At 45.4% G+C, this 23,586-nt stretch overlaps 1 protein-coding gene across 3 annotated transcripts in view; it reads right to left on the bottom strand.

Moving 5' to 3' along the window:
- The window catches only part of EDAR (ectodysplasin A receptor), a 73,727-nt gene that overhangs the window by 15,875 nt on the left and 34,266 nt on the right, over positions 1 to 23,586 (bottom strand). For all 3 annotated transcript variants that reach the window (XM_029999263.2, XM_029999264.2, XM_041119521.1), the window contains 4 exons: positions 11,619 to 11,687; positions 10,784 to 10,906; positions 9,498 to 9,679; positions 4,636 to 4,721 (listed from right to left, as the gene is read on the bottom strand). In XM_029999263.2, coding sequence (XP_029855123.1) covers positions 4,636 to 4,721; positions 9,498 to 9,679; positions 10,784 to 10,906; positions 11,619 to 11,687 — 460 coding nt within the window. The remainder of the gene's footprint in view (positions 1 to 4,635; positions 4,722 to 9,497; positions 9,680 to 10,783; positions 10,907 to 11,618; positions 11,688 to 23,586) is intronic.

The following is a 23,586-nucleotide window of genomic DNA, read 5'->3' as shown; positions in this document are numbered from 1 at the left end:
AAAAAAAAAAAAAAAAAAAAGAAAAGTTTGTTAGCTTCAGCTAACGAGCCTATTCATTTGTAAGCATAATTTGAAACAGAAGGAAAAAAAATGTCCTGATGTTGATCGTATTACAAAAGGACAAAACTGGCAAGGAAGGAAAATTAGTGATATTACAAAGAATGGAGAGTTAAAATAAAAATCTCTGAAAGAATTATTTTTCACTAATACAAGTGCTTTTGGCATTACGCTGTTTGTGTTACGCATTTCAATTAAGGAGGCTGAGTTCTCAGTCTTCAGTACATGGGTATGGAAGTGACCCCCTGATTACAGCTCATCACACAGTGCCATCAGCCTGGTAGTCAATTGTTCTGTCTCATCTGTTTAGTTGTTTTTCAAGTTCTAATGACACAGCACTAAAAATGATCTTTCATGTTTTTAGATGCTATTCATTCTCTGGTAATTAAAAAATAACTTTGTTTTCCTTTGTTGTTTTTCTTTGTTTTCTTTTTTTTTTTTTTTTAATTTTCCTAAGCCATCATCAGTAGGTGTTGGACAAAAACTTACACAGGTTGATTATTGCATCTGTTTTCATATATACGACCAGCAAAAAAGGTAAGAGGAAATAACAGTATTTTGTGCCTGTGCACATGTGTGAGTATATACAGATGAAAAAAATAAACCTTCAATCAATTGCTGAAGTTCTCTAGATCAATAATTTGTGAGTGGACAGGATTTGCATATTTGATGCAATTGTGTAAATACAACTTCAAAGTAAATGTTCTTCAAGTTTTTGTAGCAGGGTTTGATTTTGTTTTCCTCCATCATTTTTGAGCTGCAATGGCAAATATCAAAGTTTGAAGAGAAGAGTGGAGTTAATATGCATGAACTGATAGAGAGTTGCAGCTGCTAAAAGACAAAATCTCTTCCAGCAGTAATTGTACCTCTCTACCAGAGAAACTCCATGTATGTTTAAATTTTCTGTCTTTTGCATATATTTTTACATTAGGTAAAAGAAAAAAAAAAAACACAACAAAAACACCCTACATAGTCAGAAGCCTCAGGTGACTCCAATTCAAGCTGTCGACAGAAAATCCAGCACCATTAACTGTGGGAAGCCACATCTTAAAGTGCTTTGGTGCTCATTACCTTCATTATTTGATTTGCATAGGAAACCTGCCTCCCCTACTTTTTGCAGTGCTGCTATCTATTGCAGAGCTATCATAACCCAATTTACTGTCAGCAAGGCTCACTGGTGGCTCGTGATCTGCTTCACGCACAGCTGAAGGTCTCACATCGTTGATGTTTTGGCTCCTCTGTGCTTAGCAGACCAGTCCTGAGGCTCCTACGCAGCAGTCTTGCGGGGGCTGCATGCTGAGAGCCCAGAAGTCTCACATAGGTGTTTCACAGTGCACAAGATAGGAAAAATTGCAGTCTTTCCAGTGACGTTTACCCTTTTCCCAGTTAAAAAAAAAAAAGCTTTCCTGCTACACAACACGCATCCTTATGCTCACATACGCACAGCCCCTGTCCCCGTCTGTGCCCATCGCCCACCAGCTGCCCCTGAAGCCTGGTATTCCTCCCAGACTGCAGAACACTGTTCTTCCCATCCTTCCATCCCCGGGAAGAGTTTCAACCATTAACCTGGTGATATGTTTGCCTCACTTAAATCTCTGACCTCTGTGAAATGTCTCCCCCTCTTCCCCATGCTATTTTGTGCTATTTATGTCTCAAGTCCCTTGAGAGGGAAAGAAAAAAAAAAGGTGACACAGGACCATCAGGGAATTTCTTTCTCACTTCCAGTCCTTTTTATACTAATATTTCCAGATGCTGGGACACGGGGTGTTCATCTTGTTTCCTCAGCCATTTCAAGGTTTATTGACTGTGTAGGAGATGAAAGTTGCACAGCAGGCACTTGGAGTTGAAAGCTATTTGTTTACCCTTTGATCAAACCCAAATACTTTTCTGCCAGATAAAATGTATCATCAGGCAAATTCTCCGAGCAGGTTTCCATGCAGCAGCACACACACGCGTACAACCCTTCTTCGCTCTCCTCCTGGCCCTCAGTAATGTGCAGGCTGGGCACTTCCCCAGCAAGGCATTTCCACTGAGGAGAGCACTGTTGTCCTCCAAACCCTGTCTCAGTCCTAACGGAGGCCTGAAATAAGACTTATCTGCCCTCATTTTTCTGTCTAGAAGCCTACAGCTCTAGGGGAGAGGCACCCTGGCAAAGTTTACTCTCCTGGATGCTGTTCGGTGCAATTTGGAAGTCTCAAGAAAGGAACAGAGATTCCTGGGACCGTTTGGAGTTCTCCAAGGCCTTCTGGGTCCTGCTCCGTTCACAGCCAGAGGGGTGAGCAACGACCGCCGTTACACAGAAGTTGTTCTGCGTAGAGGAACCATTCCCCCCAAAGAGCTGATATCGCCCTTCGTGTGACAGAGACTGCATGCTCACATCAAGGGTATGTGCTCAGAGTTTGCAATTTGCAAACCTGAAAAAATTATGCAGTTGTGCAACACTGACAGGACACCTTTTCTTTGCTCTGACTGGAATAATCTGATGGCAGAGAAAGGTGTGATAAAGAGGATTTATTTTTGATCATTTGCTAATACCGAATTTTATGCTGCCTGCCACAACAACAGTGAGCCTTTCAAGAGGTTCCTGCAGCAAGGCTGATTTTCCATCTGGAGTACAAATTATTGCCTATGAATTAGGGAGCAGCTGGCATTCCAAAGAGTGTCCAGAGGTTTAGACAGCATAAACCAAATTACCTGAGCTTAGTGGTTTGAGGGATTTGAATTTTAAGAAGCTTTCCCACTTTTTGAACATTTGTAATCACATGGTTGGTTTCATAGACTTGATTAAAGTGGTAATGTTTACTTTTTCTGGGGCTAATGTTTTCTCCTACCTTAGTACCCAGGCAATTTGCTGGTTTATGCACCTGCCTAAATTCCTCCCAAAGATAATATATATTTATTCTTGTGTTTGTCAAGTTAAAAATTACACGTGGTTAATCAGTTGCACAATTCATACTTTCCTTACAGAACTAAGCACATTCTATGTCGTATCTGCCAGATATCCTATAAAAGACAAAGATTTGTTTTTTGAATCGAGTAATAGCCATAAGATCTTCTGGTAGTTCCTTGCCAAATCAGTAAGCTGCTGATACTGCTACAAAACCCATTTCAGCATGTGTTTGAGACAGACCGTCAGAGCTGAGGAAGGGATTCATTTCTGGCTATCGGCTCGCAGCAGGCACGGTTGTATTCCCACCAACGGGGCAGCCAGCCTGCACACGCCTGCAGGAGAAGGTGCGTCCGCATCCTCTTACCATATACCCTCATCTCCCACTGAGACTCCTACCCTCGTGTTTTCATTTACCTCTCCACCTCCTTCCCACATCTCACGTTTGGGTCCTCCCCAGCACCCTCACCCCCTAATACGGACCTTATCTCACCAAAATCACACTCACCCTGCCCTCACCCACTCCCGCTTTCTCAGGCAGAAGTGCAGGTCTCGGGACGGGTGGGTTTCCGTACAAGGGACCGGGCACTTTGTATGCAGACACTTCAGGGAGCTGCCCTGGCTCATCAAAGCTCTCGCCCTTTAGGAAAGGTGGTAGCTGTTAATGACCTAGCAGACCACCGATGAGACACAGTTCAGCAGCATCTGAACTAATTAATTGCTATTTATGTACACAAATAAACGCTCAGGGACTTTGGTGTCAACCTCTGCTTTCAAATCAAGCAGGCAAAATATTGCCTTTGCTTTTTCATGATAAAGACTTTTAAAAGAACAGATCATGGACAGGATTTTGTTTTCGGATGCGTCAGGTTTCTCTGGGGGACTGCCCATTTTTGTCCGTTTGGGTTCTTTTTTTTTTTAAAGCTTTTTCTCCTGACCTGCTCCAGATTCTCTGAGGGGCTGTCAAAGTAATTTGGTCATTCAGAGAAAGCCTCATTTTTCCTTTTCTTTTTCTCACTTTCTTTACCCCCTAAAGGAGAAAGCAGTTTTCTGGGGAGTTGCCTCTGCATTACGGTGCTGGTGCGTGGCTGTCCCTCCTCTCCCCGGCATGAGGACGGGTAAAGCATTGCAGACACGCAGCATACAAACAAACAGGTACTGCTAGGGTATCACACACGTATGTACATGTTTTTTCAATTAGCAAACTACAGCTTCTTTTGCCAATGAAATCTACAGAACTAGCTCTCTTATTAGTGCTGACTCTCACATGCCAACGTCAACCCTTGTATCACTTTGAAAGCAAAGGATATGAAAAGGTGTGATGCACTTTTAGTGGGATCTACAAAGTGTCCCATGTTTTCTTCGTAGTGGAACTGAAACTGAATTTTAAAAAAACACACAGATTTGTGACTTCCTGTACCCACTGGTTAAGTAACCATAATAAATCCTGTATGGGATGTCTTAACAGATGAAAACTGGAGCACAACTGAACAATAGCAGGTCCTAAAATCAAAGGTTCTGATCTCTCCCCAAATGTTCAGCATTTGCTCCCTTTGTTGGCAAGGCTAGTTGGAAGCCAAAATGGCTTTTCTGGAGATGGACTTATTCTTTGAACATAATAATCATATCGAGCTTCCAGATGATTCCAGGTCAAAACCAGAGGAAAGGCACAGAAATTGCCGAACACTTACATTCTTTGGTGTTAGGAGGTGCCAACAAGCAGGAGTAGCAAACCATCCCATATATGTTTCGAGGTCTGTTTTCCAGCATGTAGTAACTGAAATGAAGGGCAAGATGAGGCAAAACAGTGTAAATTAATATGCTACGGCAGAGCATAGTTCAGCAGCAACCAATTATAATGAGATAAAATCATTAAAAAAAAAAAAAAAACAACTTATAAGCAATTTGATGCAAAGATTATTTTTTTTTAACTGCCTGAATACAGACAGTGTTTCTCTTCTTCCTTTCCTCCTAAAACACAATTAATCAACCATCAAGCCTACATGACAAGAAGTAGTATCGTTGCCTAAAACAACATTATTCTCCCTGCTGAGTTCAAGCTGCAGTTTATAGCATGCCCTGGAACAGGATTTTTCAAAATAAGGGAACACTATTTTTTGAGGCAGTAATCTTCCAGGCAAGACCACCAGTTGGACATGGTTGGCTAATTTGCTTCACAAACACCGTAAAAATAATCTCCTTAGTGTTAGAACTAAATCTGAGCTAATCAGAATAGAAGAGGAAAACACCACGCTTACAGAGAAAAGCAGATTAGGTTTTACACAGGTTTGGGGGGGGGGGGTTATTACTTCCTTGCTGTATAGTTTATAAGTTAGTCCTTGATAGTGGAATTATTACAGGGTTAAGGAAAGGTTTTCATGATTTGAACTTCTGGGCTGCTAATAAAGTTAGTGTTGAAATAAGGTAATTGGTTATGTAAGAATTGGATCCACAGGCAACCTAACGAGTAAATTACATCAAAATCATACACAGTTGATGTTATGGATATGTCTTTACAAATCACTTGAAAATCACTATGAATTTTCATGAATAAATGCATAAATTCATAATCCATTCTATGTAGACAGGTACTCAACATAATAAACACTTTACACAATGGGGAATCTGTTTTCTGCTCTCAAGTACCTGTCTATGCATGTGTAGTATGTTTTTTTTCTGGAAAATGCATGCATTGTTAGGAAATTACTGCTGAAACTGTCCGTCAAAATCAGTTGGTCATTAATGAATGACCCAGCCTACAGATAAGGGTCCAGGCAATGGAGTATGCAGAGATGCAAGGTGGGGATGAGGGCTGGAGGTACTTCAGAGAGCAGGTAGGCTGAACATGGTTCTTCCCTTCTTTCTTACTGGTTTTAAAAGATTAGCCCTCACTCTTCCCTTTGAATGTCCCTTGTGCCCCATCTGTCACTCTGCCCTTCTCAGGAGCAAAACTTCATCTTTCCTCTCTTATGGGGGCCTGCATAATATTAGCTTGTGAAGCAGTTGATAAATAAGCAGGAAATGACTGCCAAACCACAAAAAAAAGTGGCAGGCCAAAGATACGTATAAATCTATAAAGAAAGATACAGGACAGTTAGGATCCACAGCCTAATAGCCACAGTGGTTTAGGAAAGACAAACAGCCCTTCCGACAGTTAATCAAATCAAGCTGGTGGAATATTTCTTGGTTTTCACCACAATGCAGAATGGTGGAGGATGCATTAAAAAAAAAACAAACCTGAAGAGGATGCTCATTGCAAGCAACTGTTCACCCCTGTGAGTAGGAAGTTTTGCAGCTGCAAACATTAACGATTCACCCTTATGAAGTACCGGCAACAGATTTATGTTTCTGGCTACTTTGCAATGCGCCAGATATTAAAGGCAATGTTGGAAATATCTGAGTCCTCTATATCACTAACTATGGAGAAGAAGTGGCCCAGTAATGAAATAATTTTCATGGTGTTACTCTTCCACTCTGGGGCTCGTTATTTCTCTTTCCTTAGCATCTGCCAGGCTCAGATTTTGAAGCGTTACAGGCAAAATCCAAGAGTAAAGGCTAGACTGGAAAACAGACTTAGGCGTTTTCCTGCTTAATGCCATGGTGGTTTATCTCGGGTGTCATGTCACGCTCAGGGACTTGGCCCCAGGTTTAGGTCTACCCTCCTGCAGGGACCAGGGCACCCGGGACCCGGGGTCGGGGTGGCTGTTCTCAGCCAGGGACAGTCCGCAGAGAGACAACAGGGAGGTGATGAGCTCATGGGTGGAGGCATCTACTGCCTTATCCAGAACTGCAGGGAGGGACTTTATTTCCTTAGAAATTCACCGGCTAAACCTTTTCATGGTCAAACCATGGTCAAACACACGAAAAGGAGAAGTGTCAGTAGCAGAGGCATCTCTGACTACGTTTTAAAAGAAAACGATCCCTTTGCAATTCCATCTTGTGAGGACACCAGGGACTTACTCCGAGGTGAAAATAGGTGCTGGGACAGCACGAGGGATATGTATCATATACACTTGGCCTGTTCTTACTCTTCTGTGGGTTTCCACTTATGGCTGCTACTGAAGACAGACGACCAGGCTAGAGGAACCCTTGCTCTGACCCACTGTGGCTGCTCCTAGTTGGTTGTGATCTCCGTCATACTCCAGGAACGCCTAATGGATCATCCCATTGAGGGAAATAGTCTGAGTTGCACCTAATTTCCACGTTCTTGACCTGTCCTATTTACCACGATGCAAGAGCTTCTGGGCAGGAGCAGAGGATGAAGCCTGCAGTGTCCCAGGAGGTTAGGTCTAGGTACATCCAGAGTTCACTGCCAGCTGAACTTTGGTTTTGAGGATCACAGCTTCAGAGCTAAGCCTTTAAATTCCCCCCCGGTCACAGTCTTGCAACCTTTTTGTGAGCTTGACAAATAGTGTTACTCCTATTTTAAATGGAAGGGAACATGGACACGGAGAAGCAGTGGCTGACCCATGCTCTTGTACCAAAGGTCTCCTTCTTCCCTAAAACTAATCATCAGTAATAGTGGGGGAAAAAAAAAAAAAAAAGTAAAAATACATAATTATCCAGCACCTATTTTAAGGCAAATGATAGAGAAAGGCATTTTTAGCCACTGGGAAAAGGCTGCCAGTTCAGTGGTGTTTTGTCTAAAACCTTTTGGTCAGAATGTGCCACATGCTCACCTTTTCCTCAGGCTGCTTTACTGAGCTGGTGAAAAATAGCAAAGGGACGAGCTGCCCCTCAGTATAGCTTGCCGCACGTGGGCTCTTACCGTGGGAAGGTCTGCAGCGCGTTACGGAAGCACGCTCCTCTGAAAATGGAAACCTTAATTTTTCCCTCCCGTTGACTCCAGGGCTCTTTGAGGATTATCAAACGCGCAAAGGAGCGCTCTGCCAGGCGCCTAGCTGTCCCTGCGCCACCGGGGGCAATGGGGAAGGGCGGCCGGGCAGTCGGCACGGCTCGCCGGCTCTTTGCTCGGATGCAGGAGCTCCGCGCTTCCCCCACCGTCGCGCAGGAGCAACCTCTGGGGTCTCCGAGCCGCGCGAGGAGTCACGGCAGCTTCAGAGCTTCTTTTAGCCCATATTTAATTTATCTTGAGAATTTCATCTCTTCAAGCTTGCAGTAAGAGGGTGTTTCTCCTTAACCGCTGGCTTTGCCAAACTATCCCAGGACCTGGGAATCGCACACAGAGCAGCACACAGCCAGACTGGGCAGGCCAGTTTCTGCTACAGGTTACACCTGTGCAAACACCCTGTTTTGAGATTACTCCCCAAGCACCAGCTGTGCAAGCTGATTATTTTCAGCTAGCACCCCGCTTCCACCTGGGTGACCTCATTAGTCCTGACAAAATTGCAAAACAGCAACTGTGGCCACTATTTAACTTTCTTGCTCTTTATGATGTATGAGGGGAAATCGAGAGGGAGCTCTTTGCAAATCACATCATTAGTCTGCTCGGCTGGCAGCTAAGCAAGTCCTTTTTATTTGTAAACTGTGAAAATTTCACACAGGCTCACTGATAGAACAAACCTGGAAGCTTGCAGGGCCTCTTTAACAGGGTTTCCTGCGCTATAAGTAGTGTGGGTTATATGGCACCTGCAAACTGCACAAAAGCCAAATGTCAGTAGGAATTACTCTCTAAACCAGAGGCACACTGACAGAAAATGAAAAGGTATGTAAGGTGAGATTGTGTTTTAAAGAGTATTTACTCACCCTACCAAAAATATGTTGAGAAAGCAAACGTATGCTTGGGTTTGCAGACTTTCAAAGGTAATATAGTCAAGAATATATTGGTAACATATTCAATGTAGCAATTGCTTTCTCACCGTTACTATCAGAATTATATGGAGTGTAAGAGATGATTAAAAAGATGGACTTAATAAACAGCATCTATTTTAAGCCCCTTCAGCCAGCCCTGGAACTTGTTTTGACTCTGAACAACAGCACCCACACCACATTAACAGCTCTTTAGACCCCTTTTGTTGGCTAGAAAGGACCCTGAGAGACAAAAGTGCCTTGGTAAATCTCACCTAGCAGCTATGTTAGCTAATGCTGTCAACTCCTGACAAATCTGCCAGCTGGTCACATCTGAAGAGGAGATATTTTATGTTCCTAAACATGCTGTAGTGCCAGCATGGACCCTACAGGCTATCCAAGGTATCTTCACGGAGCTTGTTCATCGGATGCAGGACTTACAGGGTGGCCCTTTGAAGCCACAGCTGGAGGCCAAGCTGGATTTCTGAGCGAATCTAAAATGGCTCTGCACACCTCTGCTTGGGTACATGAGCTGGTCCCTTTCCACTTCTAGTAAGAGGGGAAGTTTCACTTTTTCTAGTTGTTCCCAACAGTTTTTTCTTCAGTGAGACTTCAGTAAGATTAATGACACCTCCTGATTTACTAAAATCATCGATGCTTTTGAAACATTTAAATGTACTGTTTCAGCAGAGACTGAATAGCATAATTCACCAGTCAGCTAGGAGACGAAGAGAGGCTGTCAGAGATTTTGACATTAAAAAAGTATTTTGCAGTGCCTCAGGTAGACCAAAGGTTAAGTCCTTACCCTGGGAGACAAGGACCACACTCTGCATCATTCTCCTGATCACCAGGTGTCATGACTGTGGCTCGAAAAAAACCCTCGCAGTCTTTGTGCCGCCTGCATATCTGGTAACCCCCTCTGGAAAACTTCTCCGAAGGGCAGGGGATGCAGCCGTAGTCCTCATCTTTGGTGCCATATCCGCATGTCTGCAACAACACAAAGTCACGGAAAAGCAGGCTTGCGCTGCACGCCGGCTTCTAGCAAAAGGGAATGTTCATAGCCTGGCCCCTTGGCTTTGCGGTGCAATGTCATACCAAGGGACAGAAGTCTGTCGTTTGGTTCCTTACCGTCTGTCCTAAAAAGGCCATGGAGGGATATAAGGATGCAGCACGCTGTGTGCTGGAGAAGAAAAAGGGGAACTGGAGCATCGTACTCCTTGAAAATGGCCCCCCATAGCTATTTATATCATATTTCAGCAAGTCATGGAAGTGAATTCCAGCTGCTGCTCAAATAGAAAGTGAACTGAAAACTGAAGAGTAGAGAAGAAGATTATAGGGGAAACACGGCTGCAGCAGGGATATCAGCAATCTTGCTTTCACGCTAGGAGAGCCCAGAGGGAACATCACAAAAGGCAATGTTTGGATGAGATTTTCTAACCTCTGAACTCACACGTCCCAGCTGAACATTACGTTTGGATTAAATAAAACTAAACCCAACTGGTTATTATTCAAACGTACTTGTTCAGGACTACCAACTGTGTGAAATTCTTGCAATAGGATGTTTATCCCATTAAAACCAAACAGGATTTCAGTAATTTCTTTTTTTAATAAGCAACAATTATCTGCTGTAAATCAAATGGTTACTTAGGAACCATAATTTAAAATGTTGCAGAAGCATCCAAGTTCCTCTAGTGCCAAAATATCTTAGCGGGAGAGCAAAATTAAATTCTCGGTGTGGGGGGCCAGCGAGCACGCCAGGCTAACCGATTTATCACGCCATGCCGGAACGGCAGCGTCAGATTTTAAATAACTATTGAGATGAGAATGGACTGGCAGAGACTGTGTGTGAAACTTTTACCTTACACCTTTTACAGTACCGTTTTTTACAGGCTTATTGTTTTTTTACTGCTGTGCATGCATGGTGCCTCGCTCCCGCAACGCACTTGCAGGCGTGAGCACTCCTGCTTAAGCGTCTCTGTCCTTCCCCGTTTTCTCTCCTATCCGTATATTACCGCCATGTAACAAAGCATTTGTTTTTGGCATTTGGTGCTCGATATGTGTCCCCCTACCAGCAGAAGCAGCCGAAATTACCATGTAAGGCTCTTCGCCCGGCTCGCACTTGGGGCAGTCGTGGCACATGCCGGTGGTCTGGTTGTAGTATTCGTTCTCGCCGCAGTTGGAGTATTCGGCGCTGGCAGAGTACACCAGGGAGACCTGTCACCGGAGAGCATCCCAGAGCACCGTCACTTCCACCGCCTTCGCCCCCCACGCCTTGTCCTCCCCTCCCCTCGCCCAGCTGCTCTATCTCAGAAGGCGGCAGGGCCGGCGTTGCAGCGTGAAGCACCCCTAATGCTCAGAAACAGCAGCGCTGCCACTACGTGGGATGGAGGCAGATACAGTTTTCAGCAACCCGGTCCTTCTGAGAGTTTCTCTGAGCGCTCACGTTTGTGCTTGTTGGCTCAGCTACTCCTCAAAAGACGGAAGGCCGCGATTCCTGACATATTAATTCTCACGCTCTCCTGCGCAGCAAATGCCTGAGTTTGCACCCTCACCCCTCCCAGCTCTAACGAGCCTTCATAAATGTGACTGCAAGGGACAATTATAACAACCTGAGATAACGCGCTGCCTCGGGTCTCAACCATGATAGGGCTGTGCTTCACGTGACACCCGGGCTTATCGGCTCTTCCAGCGCCTTCTGTCTCTGCTCCATCCTGCATCCTTGTCCGTCCTCCTCCTCCCTAGCAGCCTCACTCTAAGCAGCACGTCCCCAGGTGTTTTACTGAATGGAAACCCACCACTGCATCGGGGTTCGCTCCCTAAGTCGTCTGTGGCCGTGCCATGACACTTCACAGATGTTTGCAAAGACCCAAGCAGAACCCGGTTATCTTTGCACGCTGGAGAGACGTATACGCACACAAATACCTACCACCAGAAAAGGGAACACGTGAGTCCATTTACGTTCACCCAGGTGAGCCATGCTCTCTTGATATTTTACCTGAAAAGATAGAATCGGTGATTGTTTAGGAACATGAGTAAATATTTGTGTGTGTTGCCAAAATAAGAACAGAAGGGCTCAGAAGCAGAACAAAGGTTACATGGGAGCGATGCCCGGAGGTCTAAACAGAGAGAGCGGGGAGATGCGCACGTGCACTCACACACACACACACGTGCTCCGCACCCTCACTGCACATCTCTTTCCTCTCTTTAGGAAGACCGATGGCATGAGGGAGCCCGGTCTTGCAACCTTTATAAAAAATCTGTCAAAGACGAGGAACCCGTTCTGAGCCCCGGCACTGCTTGGCTTGCTGAGAAATCCTCCCACGGAGGAACCGAGGGCTTCGTCTCGACTGCTGACTGAAAGAGGGACGGGGATCAGTAGCCTGGCTTGTGTCCGCACCGCTTAGTGCTTGGCCCCGCTAGATCAGATTAGTCTAGGAAAGATCTAGATGGAGCAGCCAAAAGCGGAGCCAGGGAGCAAACCGACGGCAAGCAGTGTGGGCAGCCGGCACTGAGAAAGCCGAGAGCTGCCTTCTGTAGGAAACGTCGGCTGCTTTTTGTTCTTGACAAGCAAACTGCAGATTTAAGAGGTTAAACCCAAGGAAGAAGCCGAAATTTGTATTTGAAGTGCTATTACAATGGCTGGGGAAAAGAAAGGCTGCAATCTCTGTTATAAACACACGTGCTAATTTATTTCATTTCTTCAAATGAATAATTTTGAATAAGAGCTAATGTTACATTATTCATGTACTGGATTTCTTTCTAAGGGAAAAAAAGAGACAGGAAAAGGAGGCACAAATTGTTTCGTTAGCATGACACAACATATTTAATGGTATTGTTACAGCACATAATATGCCCTAGGGATTTTACAGCTTCAAATTGCAAATGTTTGAGATACAGTTGCAACATTTTGGTCCTAGCAGATGTAAACTACGCTTTAAGTTTTCCAGGTCTCAGACACTGCAAGCCTTTTAGTCTCCCAGAAGAGTACAACTACTGCTTTGTGCCATATTCGAGCATACAACCTACATGAGAGCAGCGCTCTAGTATTTGAGATAGCTGCTAACATTTACATTTTTAAACTCTAAGTAGATTAAGCAAAGATTATATCACTCCAGCATCAAGCTATGAACTTGCTTTATACGTTCCCTCCAGCAATTGGGCTAGCTGAGACAGGTAACTGGGTGGGTGGGTGGACAACCTGAATTATGAGTATATTCGTTTCTGCAGGAAATTGCACTTTGAAACCTAGAAACAAAAGAGAATCAGAGATAAATTGTCCTAAATCTGGAGGTAAGAGATAGAAAATAGTCATGCGATTGTATAAACTGTCAAACATGTAAGTTGGACAAAGGCTTTGGCTATGACAGTGCAGTTGCTTGGAAAAGTTCCAAGGATATAGTCTTAATGCATATGTCTGTTAAACTGAACCCTAATTATAAAAGAGCTTGTTAGACTTTAAATATGAATATTATTAAGACTCTGCCTCCACTGATACCACAAAAGCATCGTATTTATTATAAATCAGGTCTGAGGCTGCTCAGGACCAAAAATTTCACTAGTAAAGCTTGAACCATATACTGTAAGTATATGTCTTACAGTAAAAACATGCTTCAGTTGCTTTCAAGCCACCCAGATGTTTGCTGTTTGAGGTACTTGTATGCAATCATAACCAGATTTGAAAAATGGAAATGAAGAAGTGTAGCCCATTAATGTATAACACAATCTTCTCCATCCATTTGGCATTTATTTACATAAAATGTTGAAAGTGTCAAGTTATACATACATACATAAAATATTTTTCTGTCTCAATATAAATATGCATGTGGCGGTATGTTTCGTATGTAAACATACCTTTTTTTCCTTTGCATTCCACCATTATATGCAGCAATATGTCAAGCAGATGGGAAATACTTTTTTAACTGGAAAAAGCCAGTTCAAAGTGCTGAATATGGCCAGATTAGAACTCCAGGGGGGACTTTTTCCCCAAACTGGAATACCAAAAAGTTAAATTTAATTATCCCTCCCGTCATTCAAGTACACTGCCATAAACTGGCAGTGTTATCTTCTGTTGGTTTTTTTTTTTCCTACTTCAGAGTTAAAACCCAAAATGCTTATTTTAATTTTATAACGCAGGAGTGGGGGAAGGCAGATGCAGGAGGTTTCTGGCAGCAGGGCCATAGGTAGCTCCTCATTCTGGGTATGGGGTGATACCTGGAAGTATCTACTGAGACATGCCAGGCGGCTCTTGGGCTGGCTGTCAATTTTCAGGCATGTTAATTTATACCTGCACCGTATTATCATTCACGCATTAATCCCATCCACACAACAAGGGAAGTCTTCTAGTGCTAAGATCGGTTTTGTCTCTAGCTGACATCTGTGAAGACAGGCAAAGCTTGGACAATCAGCCAGCTTCTGCCAAGAAGCAGGAGAAAGAGTGACCAGTTATTATGGCCCCTAATCATTAAAAGCGATTAGTTCTTAATGAATTAACAGCCGCCACAGCTTTCCTTCCCATTCTGCCGTGCTTTGACTAAAGCCAATGACTCTCTCCTGCGGGACGGCACGCAACGGCGAGCGGGAAGGAGCTGGAGGTGTATTTTTGCTGGGACCGTGCGATCGCTCCGAAGCAATTTGGGATCCCCGGCGGCTCGTCTGCCAAGCCCTCCGCAGATCCTGGTTCGTGTTTTTGTTTAGGCCGTGTGGGTGTCTCCAGAGAGGAGGTGTAAAACACAGACCTGCGTCTTTGTGGATCAGGTGTGCAACACCCAGCAAGCCTCGTCATGACTAGAGGGGGTTGCTAATTACAGCCATATTTGCCTTTCGGGACATATTTGTTAATAGCTGTTAAGAATATACACATAAGCTGACAGGAAAAGGAAGACTATTTTCCCAGTGGCAAACGCAGCAAGAAATGCTAGAGACTCCTTGTCTCAGCTTCTCTCCTGTAGACTACGAGGCACAGATTTGGCCTGAGGGAATAGGAAAAGAGATGCCTGGGACCCTATTCCTCAAATATTTCAGATGAAAGGCCCTTCTATATAGTCTTTGCATTTTCTTACCAAGAACTGGCAGACACAAATAAATAAATAAATCACCAGCCAGCATATGCTTAGTTTGTGCTGTCCAAAGGAGAAAAAGCATCCTTCATTGTAGTCAGCCTTTGAATTTGAGAATTTACTCACATGATAAGGTAGCACTGCCATGATATTTACAGTATCCATGAGTAAATGGAGTAAATATCAGAAATGTGCAAACAATGCGGTTGCCACAGCTGGTGGTCTAAGCTAAAGCTCACAGCTTTCGATGGATGACCTTAGCTGTTATTTTAATTCTGCGGCTTCAGTAATTAACACAGTGCAAAACATAATTTCCTATCATAGACTTTTTGGTTTTTCAAAATACGGTTAAAAAAAGGAGGGACACAAACGCATGGATTGAAGTACAGAAATATGTGTTTCTTAATGTTGTAGAGAGGTGGGGTTTTTTGGTGCCTGCATTTCTTTAGTTTCATCACTGACGCAGATTTACTTCAAGGACACAACACTTGACTTTGTGAGAGGGAAAGGCACAACGGCTGTCTCAGACAACTTCACCATTTTGATATTCCTATATGCGTTTCTCTTCTGGGGTTTTCTAAGAAGCAGTTTGCTTAGCAGGTCTGTGGTTCTGAATGTAATTCCTGAGTAGCTGGCAAATTGGTATATCGATCACAAATCCACATCCAAGATCTCCGCTATTAACAACAGCAGAATGAGAGACAAATGCTTCACATAAATCAACGTGGGCAGGTCCTACGTACCTCACAGGTGCCACCAAAAAACCCAGCGCTTGCCCCGAGTCCCTGAGCTTTATGAGAGGAACCTCGCCAACTGCCTTTTTCACAGATTATCACAGTTTTTTGCATGGGCTCAGTAGATAATCTCTGTATGCTTCCGATGCTGCTAAATCCTTCTTAATTGAGATAAGCATATAATCCTCACTGCAAGGCCTCACAGGTTCCAGAGTTGAGCAGCAGAGTTCAGTCTGGCTCCAGCCTCATGAAAAAAGATGCGGTCTAAGTTTTGCTTTCGGGAGGAAAGAGGATTCCCTGAGCCCATCACTGAACAACAATGATGGCAGCGCAAGCTGGGGGAGAGAATAAACTTAGAGAACTATAATCAAATGGCAGCATAGAGATGATGAAGAAAACTATTTTGTAGCCTTGGTTACACTTTGTGTTGTTGTGGAAAAATATGTCACAGAACAATATTACATTTTTAGGACAATGCGAACTACACTGTTTCCCATATCTGTTTTTTATCGCTTTGACCTTGCAAATACACCTTAAAAATTACCTCAGAGAGATGTAAAAAGTGTTAAAATGATAGAACTCTCTTCTTTCTTTTACCTGAAACATCAAAAGGAAGCGAGAACAGCTCAAGCTACACATAAAACTTTAATTGCCTCTGTGATCTGGCAACTCCGTCAGAAAAATAATTCATTGCTTGGGCACAGAAACAAGATTTTTTCCAGTGGGAGCTGTGTTGACAAGAGGGTACATAAAAGATTCTTTAATTTGCTAATGGGGGCACCGCACGCTGAGGACGTGGGGGCAATCAAGCCTAATGAAGAGCTATCTGTCTCTTATAGACTCGCTTATCTGGAAACTAAATCTGGAAGTCCGTATTCAAACCTGCTTTCTCCCCTTACATAAAGACATGTGTCGGCTCTCATAGATGGACCATCAGCTTTCTGAAAAGGTTTTCAGGGAAAAAAAAAAACGACGACGCGGGAACAAAGCAAAAGCAAGAAAGAAGGAAAGGCTCTTTTCAACACACCTTGCATGTGGCATGCGTTTCTGCAGAAACGGAGGCACTAACGAGGTGCGGGGACCGAAGGGACCCTGGGGTCTCCCTGCCTGGACCCCGGGCACCCACAGACGCCTGGTGCCGAGCCAGCTGTCCCCCGTCCCCCTTGCTACTGGCACGGCCCCAATTTGGCCTCCCTTTAGGTTAATCTTGGTCTTATCTGCCAGCAGCATCCCTCCAAAACCCAACCCCGCCAGGCCAGGGCTGCCGGAGGAGCACGGTGGTCTCCATCCCCACCCCAAAGTCCTCTCAGGGGACGTGGCTCGGAGAAAAACCCCCCTCCCTGCTCCTCCGGCCCCCCCAGCCGCTCGGGGAGGTGAGAGGGGAGGGAGCACGGGATGGCTTTTGGGGCAAGAAAATGGTAATTCGTTGATCCAGCAACCTGCCATCGCAACACATCCGCTTCAGTGACGCTCCCGCTAGGAAGGCTGATATTTTGGTGGGGAAGTGATGCTGTAGGGAAAAAAGCACTCATGACCTCCTGCCATGGAGGCTGCTGTGGTTGGTGCTGCTTCATACAAACAAGAAAATACTCATTAGGGCAAAAATGTGAGCAGGGACTTGTACCTCCCCCAGTGAAAAGGCTGCCCTGACCCTTAGGCTAAGTCACATGATCTCTTTTGTTTTCTATAATTAAAAAAAATAAATAAAAAAAAATCTGGGATTTGTTCTGACGCACAATCAAAAAAAAAAAAATCAGAAACTTCTTATTTGTAATGGGGAAAAAAGTCTTGACTTTTTTTGGCTGGTTGCCATAAGGATTTTCCTCAGCGGGAGAGGCTCGCTTTCCATCTCTCTGGAAATAAAATTTTTCTAAGGTGATTTACATGAAGACTTCCCTGTTACTTTCAGCCCCTCCCAACGTCTGCCGGGAAGTGCTACAACTGACATATTATTCCTTCTGGTTTGCTTGCTTACTTGTTTGTTTTAGGAGAGCTCGGGTTGTTTTTTTAAGAAGCGCTGGCAATGGCGGTGGCGGGAGCAGCGTGCTGGAGGCCCGTCAGGGCTGTGCCCCATTCCCCCCGGAGAGATCCTGATCCGCTGCCCAGGTGAGCTTGCCCTGCTGCCAGCTCGCAACTGCTGGAGGGAACCTGAGTTTTTCCATGGAAATAGTTGGAAGATGGATCTTACATCACCATGGAAAATTGCAAATGAGCACGTTAGACTCCCCAGCCTAATAATTCTAAGGCGAGAATTAATGAGCAACAGTACAGTCGTTCACCATCTACCGGGTTGTCCCAGTGCTGCATCGGCTCAGTGCTTTCTCCATCACCGCTTCCTAAGAAGTTTCCACGTTTGCCCCTACCTGAGGGAAAGGAAACTCGGTTTTGGCATTTTGCTGCCGGGGCAAGGTAAAATTGCTGGTATGAAAACAACTCTTTTAGATTCGGAAGCTCTCCTTGGTTCCTAAGACAAGTATTACTTTCCATTCAGGGAGGAAAATTAAAAGCTTATTAGGAAAATACAAACCACCGAAGCAACGATGATATTTTTCTAACATCTTTTCCTTTTTACTGGGCTTTACGCTTCCTAGATGACAGATAACCTAATAAGAACAGTCTGAGTCTTGGCTTGCGTTACTAAGATTGATAAGGATTTGAGCTCACACTTTGCTTCCGTTTCTCAGGGTCTGATCCTGGGAGAGCTGCCGAGTACCTTCAAACCTCACAGTACTTGGGAAGCGGAGGATTTTTAGCACCATCCAGAGACTGACATCTTTTTAATACAATAATGGCTGACGGACAGGACAGAGGTGGAGAAATTTAGAAATACTTTACAGGAAGAAACTGAGGCAAAATCCTACAGTGACCATCAACAGAATTTATTGAAATTGTAAATAGAATAGAAATCCCATGGTGACCATCAATAAATAATGTCTGCTTTCAGCTCTGCAGCACATTTGCATTTCTTAGCTAAAAGCCAGAAAATTGTTAGAGAGGTCAACACACAGTTCTGGGGTTTTTTTTTCCACGGTTTACAAGAAAACATCTGAATTACGGCATCTTGCAGGCACAGTGACTAGCAGCTGGGTGGTGGGAGGGTGAACTCCCCTGAGCAGGCTCCTGAGGGGGGGGTGACATTGGGAGGGTCCCGGCCACGAAATTTCTTTCCTCGTACAAGCGAATTAAGCAACGGCGCAGCAGTTTCACGGTGTTTGGCAAACGCAGTGAAGCCGGTATTAGGTGGTGGCCATTTAATGCTTTGGTACTTGATTTCGGAGTCCCAGAAAAGCCTCTTGTTTGTCAACAGGCCCCTGTCTTGCAGACAAAGGGATACGCACGCTGCCAACAAGCATTAGGTTTTTCTATTATTCTACTTTTTACATAACTCTGTTTGAAGGCGGTTTTATTATTTTTGTAAACTAAAGGCTGGCGGCGTCTAAATTCAAAACTCCATCCCAAGCCACCCGGGCCACCCTCGTTGGGAAGAGGGAGCGCGGGGAAGGGAAGCTCTCCGCCGGGAACAGGGGCCACACAGCGACGTGCCGAGGGGAGAGCCGGCCCCGGAGCGGGGGGGACACACGGCACGGGGCACCCACAACCCCAACCGGCGCGTGGGAGCAGGCCCCTGCCGTACCCCGTCCCCATCTCGTGGGCGTGCGTCCACCCCCGGCGTGGCGGGGGGACGGCGAAGGGATGGGGCGTAGAGGCCAAAAGGCAGCTCCCTGTCCAACGCCAGGCGGAGGAACGCGTCCGGGCGACCCAAATCCTCCGTTATCTGCGGGTCGTCGCGAGCCGCGACCCGCTGGGCCCGCTCCTGGCGGGCGTACGGCGAGGAGGAACGACCGCCGCCTCGGCTGACGGCGGCCGGAGTCACGGCCCGCTCTACGGACGTGCCGGTGGGAATGGCGCACGAGCACGTCTGTTCGTACCCACGCGCCCTCCGAGAGCCCGGCTGGCTCTCTGATCGGCCTAAATCTCAGATAACGTCCCAGCGGAGGGAAATCTCCGCGCTTAACGCGCCGTGCAGGGTTACGATTAGAAAGCAGGTTGCCTCCGCTCCTAGGGAAGGGGGAAGAAATGGCTTTCTCTGTTGGAATACTTTCTCTTTCGAGTCAATAATCATAAAATCTCTTCATAATTTCTCCGAGGCCCTCATTTTTTTTTTTTTAATGAACGTGTTTACATTCCTAATTAAGGCGCGCATTAAGCCTAGTGGTACTTTATCTGATAAACCCGTTAGTAGTCTATGTCAAGCTGAGCCTTTCAAGGGAGCAAGCTAGTTTAAAAAACTGGTTATCCTCTGGGCTGGAAATGTGCAAGCCAAGAGCTTGCAATTAACTTGGGTTAATTACAAAATACCAGAAATGTAATAATGTATTTAAAAATATAACACAGGTGCTAATAAACTTTTTTTTTTTTTTTCCTTCCCCCTCCTCCTTTTCTCCTTACTCTGCAGGAGCTTACAGCCTGTTACTTCGCTCCCAGGTAACGCCCCCCATGCTCCGCAGGTGTTAACCACCTTTTTCTCTCATGTGGTGGGATTGATTAGCATATCGAGATTGATCCAAGAGTGATTGCTTCTACCTTCCAGTTAACATGGCTTTTACTGCTGCTTTCTGGGCCTGCTGAAGGAACTAAGCCCGAGATGTTTATTTTTTCTAGGTCTATCAGCTGGTCTAATTAAAGACATCACTTCTCTCTCCATGCCTATTCTCCCACCACCACCACCGTCGCGCACGGCATGAGAACTTCGAGACGCCACCGCCAGCCGTGCCACGCAAGATGTAAGCTGGTGTGAGTCACCGCTTGACCTCCTTCCCGCGAAGCAGCAACCTTGTGACTGCACCCGGGCCATTTCAGCAGGGATATTGCCTTCCAGCTTGGTGTGCTCGGCCAATTCTGATTGCAACTTGCAGCCCAAGACACTCAAATAAGACTTGTTTTGAGAGACCAGGCAGGAGCCTTCAGTTCAGTAATTGCTCTTCTGACGTGACCCATCCATAGCTCTCTGCTTGCTCATGTTTTACTTGTTGGACCTATCCCCCTATAATTATACATATCAGTGTTAAATGCTTTAATGAAGTCCAGGCAGACCATGGTACCTGCTCTAGTTAGGAATTAAAGCTTCCTGTCAAGGATAACTTAGAAGCCTGGTATTACCTACCAAGGTTGTATTGCACATCTAAAAGAAGTCGCTATTTCTTCTATGATTTTACAGAAGACACAGGCGCATTTCTTGTGCAAAACCCACTAACAAACCAACTGGAGATATTGACCCCAAGCGTAGATGGGGAGGGGAGAATATTTTCAGGATTAGGGTACCACCAGCCAAAAGTGTTACAAAAACCAGCTCTCCCCCACCACCACTGCAAGCCCCGCAGTGGACTGCTGAAACCACCCGAGGCAAGCAGCAAGGCAGGGCACGAGAAGGATGAACGACTGTGGCTCCAACCGGCCCAAATCCTCTCCAGCTGCGAGACATGTCCGATGAGGAAGAGGAGCTTGCAGAGGCTGACCGGGAGAGGGAGAAATTTGCTAGCACCCATCCTGAGAGAAGGGGCCAGCGGGGTCCAGGGGCTGCTCGCTGCGGGTAACTGAGCGAGCGTCCTGCCAGGGCAGGCGTGGGGCTGCCTCCCGTGGGTCCTGCTGGCATCTCAGCCTGGATGCCTGCGGCCTGGGAACTGGGGTAACTGGAAACCATTGCACAGGCTGCTGGCCACCCTGCAATGTCTGAGGGTCAGGGTTTGCCACCTGCTGACCTGACAGCAAGCACCCCAGAAGGCGCAGGCAAAGGGGGGTGTTCAGGCTGGCAAATTAATGCCCTGGAAAGGCAAGACTGTAGGGTGTTAGGAAAAAATATATATACAGAAAGGAAGCTATACTCGTGCTTGTGCTGTGCAAGACACTGCTTCTCCCACGTGCACTACAAGGATGTCCTGCACTGCTAAGCCTAGCTTACATGTTCTCTTCAAATATATTGTATTCCACATTGGCTTTATAGTTCTTCTTCCCTCCCCTCCATTAACTGGTCATTTAGCTGACTCAGATGCCTTTTACGGTGCTACAACCCGACCATGCTGTGAGCCGAAAAAGATATTTTTATTATCCACGTGCACATTTATCGCCTCATCCCATACCAGTGACACAAGCACAAGAAAACATGGAGATGTGGTTTCAGAAGCATCACCTTGTCCTGACCCAGAGGTGATGTGACGGAAACATGGCAGAGCACTGTGGGAAAAATGACAACGATAACACCAGAAGAGAACTGAAGCAATGGTGAACATCATCAGCTTATGGTCTTGATTTCTACCATCTAGCCATTTAGTTGTATGCATTTTTTTAATTTATATTCATCTAAAGTTGCTGTTTGATAAAAGAGTCTTTGGACATGCCAAAATAGTGACTGTAACTGTGAACTGAACAGCAGTTTTTACAATATTCTCTGTTGCTGTAGGAAAAATGAAATTAGGACAGGAAAGGGACCTCTGCGAAGCAATGACGGTCCTAAGAAGTCTGGAAGACAAGGAGCCGGTGAGAGAAGGAAATGCAGCAGTAAAAAAAGATGTGGTTTAAAGTTACCTCCAGAAATATTTAATATGCTCAAATAAACATAATCTTTCCTAGTACAAACCAGAAGGTGACAGACACATTTTCCTACTAGATGATGAGGGATGTTGCAGTGAATAAATACAGCTCCTTCCAGCTGCTTTAATAGTTATGTGCAGTATCTCATCAGCCTTGAGACATTTTGGATTTGGCTATTCTTTAAAAATGAGAATTATCATCTCCATAAACCACCTCTGAATAGATTTAACACTGCCCCACCAATGGTTAATTTAATGTTTTGATTCAATATAAGTCCTGTGAGTGTTTTCTTTGCACACCCTACAAGTGAAGGTTTGCAAAGCTCAATCTCCTAAACCAGACCCCGACTCCACTGGGTGGCAGTGCATTAGCACATATATTAATTCTGCGCTCACCTTCTCCTCCTGAGAAAGCAAGTTTTCCCAGAGAAATATTTCGCTATCATGCGAGTTCTCTTCTGCTTAATGGAACAGATATGCACAGGCAGATAGATATATACAGCAAGTATCTCTCTTACACGCACTGTTAGATTACTGACTAGCTAGCTAAACAACCAACACTAACCTGAGAATGAAACCAAGTCTGAGTACAGAGGTAGTTTAAAGATAAACTATTTATTGGCACCAGGATCAACAGATTCTAAATTAGCTACAAAGCTGCAGGGAATAATGACATGTGAAGTCAGTTTTTGGCTTTTTTTTCTTTTTTTTTTTTTTTTTTTTTTTTTTTTTTTTTAATTCTTAGCCCCTCAGGAGATTTGGGATGGTTTGATGTTCATCTGGAGGCTTGTCAAAATTCTGTAGAAACTTAATAGCCTGCCAACATGGGTGGTTGCTGCTTGGAGGCATTTCGACATGGCAAAGGTCCTGTCTGCACGCTGCAGACCTGTATCCGTCAAAGGCTGCTTGGAATGACATGAAAACAGGAGCCGTGTGGTGTCAGAACGCCGTGTGCAGGATTGCAGGGGTAATGTATGCACATCCCCGCTCTCCTGGGGCCGTCAAGCTGTGGGAGGAATCCATTTGGCCCCTTAATTATTCTGAGCGCCGCCTAAACATTAAACCCCACGAGGTGCTACCACACCTATATACCAGGGTTTGGGTGGGACAGGGCTCCCTCTTCTCTGGTTAGAAGAGAAATGAAGACGGGAGGGCAGCCGGGGAGGAGGGATGAAGCTGGGTGGAAGCAGGAACCAGGGAAAAAGTCTAGGCACGGAGCTGGAGGAGGCACGGAGGTGCCCGGATCGGGAGCCCTGGGCTGGAGAAAGGGCACCGAGGGTGAGGACAGGAGCGGGGAACGTGACATAGCTGGAAGGCAGCAGAGCCGAGCGCAGGCTGTGGTTGCCCTTTGGTGGGGTCCTGCCTGCGGGTTGCTCCACGGCAAAGCTGTCGGGACAGTTGCCTGGTGGGGTCTGGGTTACGTGACTCCAGAAGATGGCACGGGGCTTCCAGGGTTAGAGGCAATCACAACGCGTGGGGTCTCCAGGGTTGGGAGCAATCACGACGCGAGGGAAGAG

The sequence above is a fragment of the Aquila chrysaetos genome, chromosome 23 (genome assembly GCF_900496995.4).
Source record: "Aquila chrysaetos chrysaetos chromosome 23, bAquChr1.4, whole genome shotgun sequence".
In the NCBI taxonomy this organism is placed as follows: Eukaryota; Metazoa; Chordata; class Aves; order Accipitriformes; family Accipitridae; genus Aquila; species Aquila chrysaetos.
Note: the sequence above shows the minus strand (reverse complement) of the source record. Positions and strands in the feature narration are given on the sequence as shown.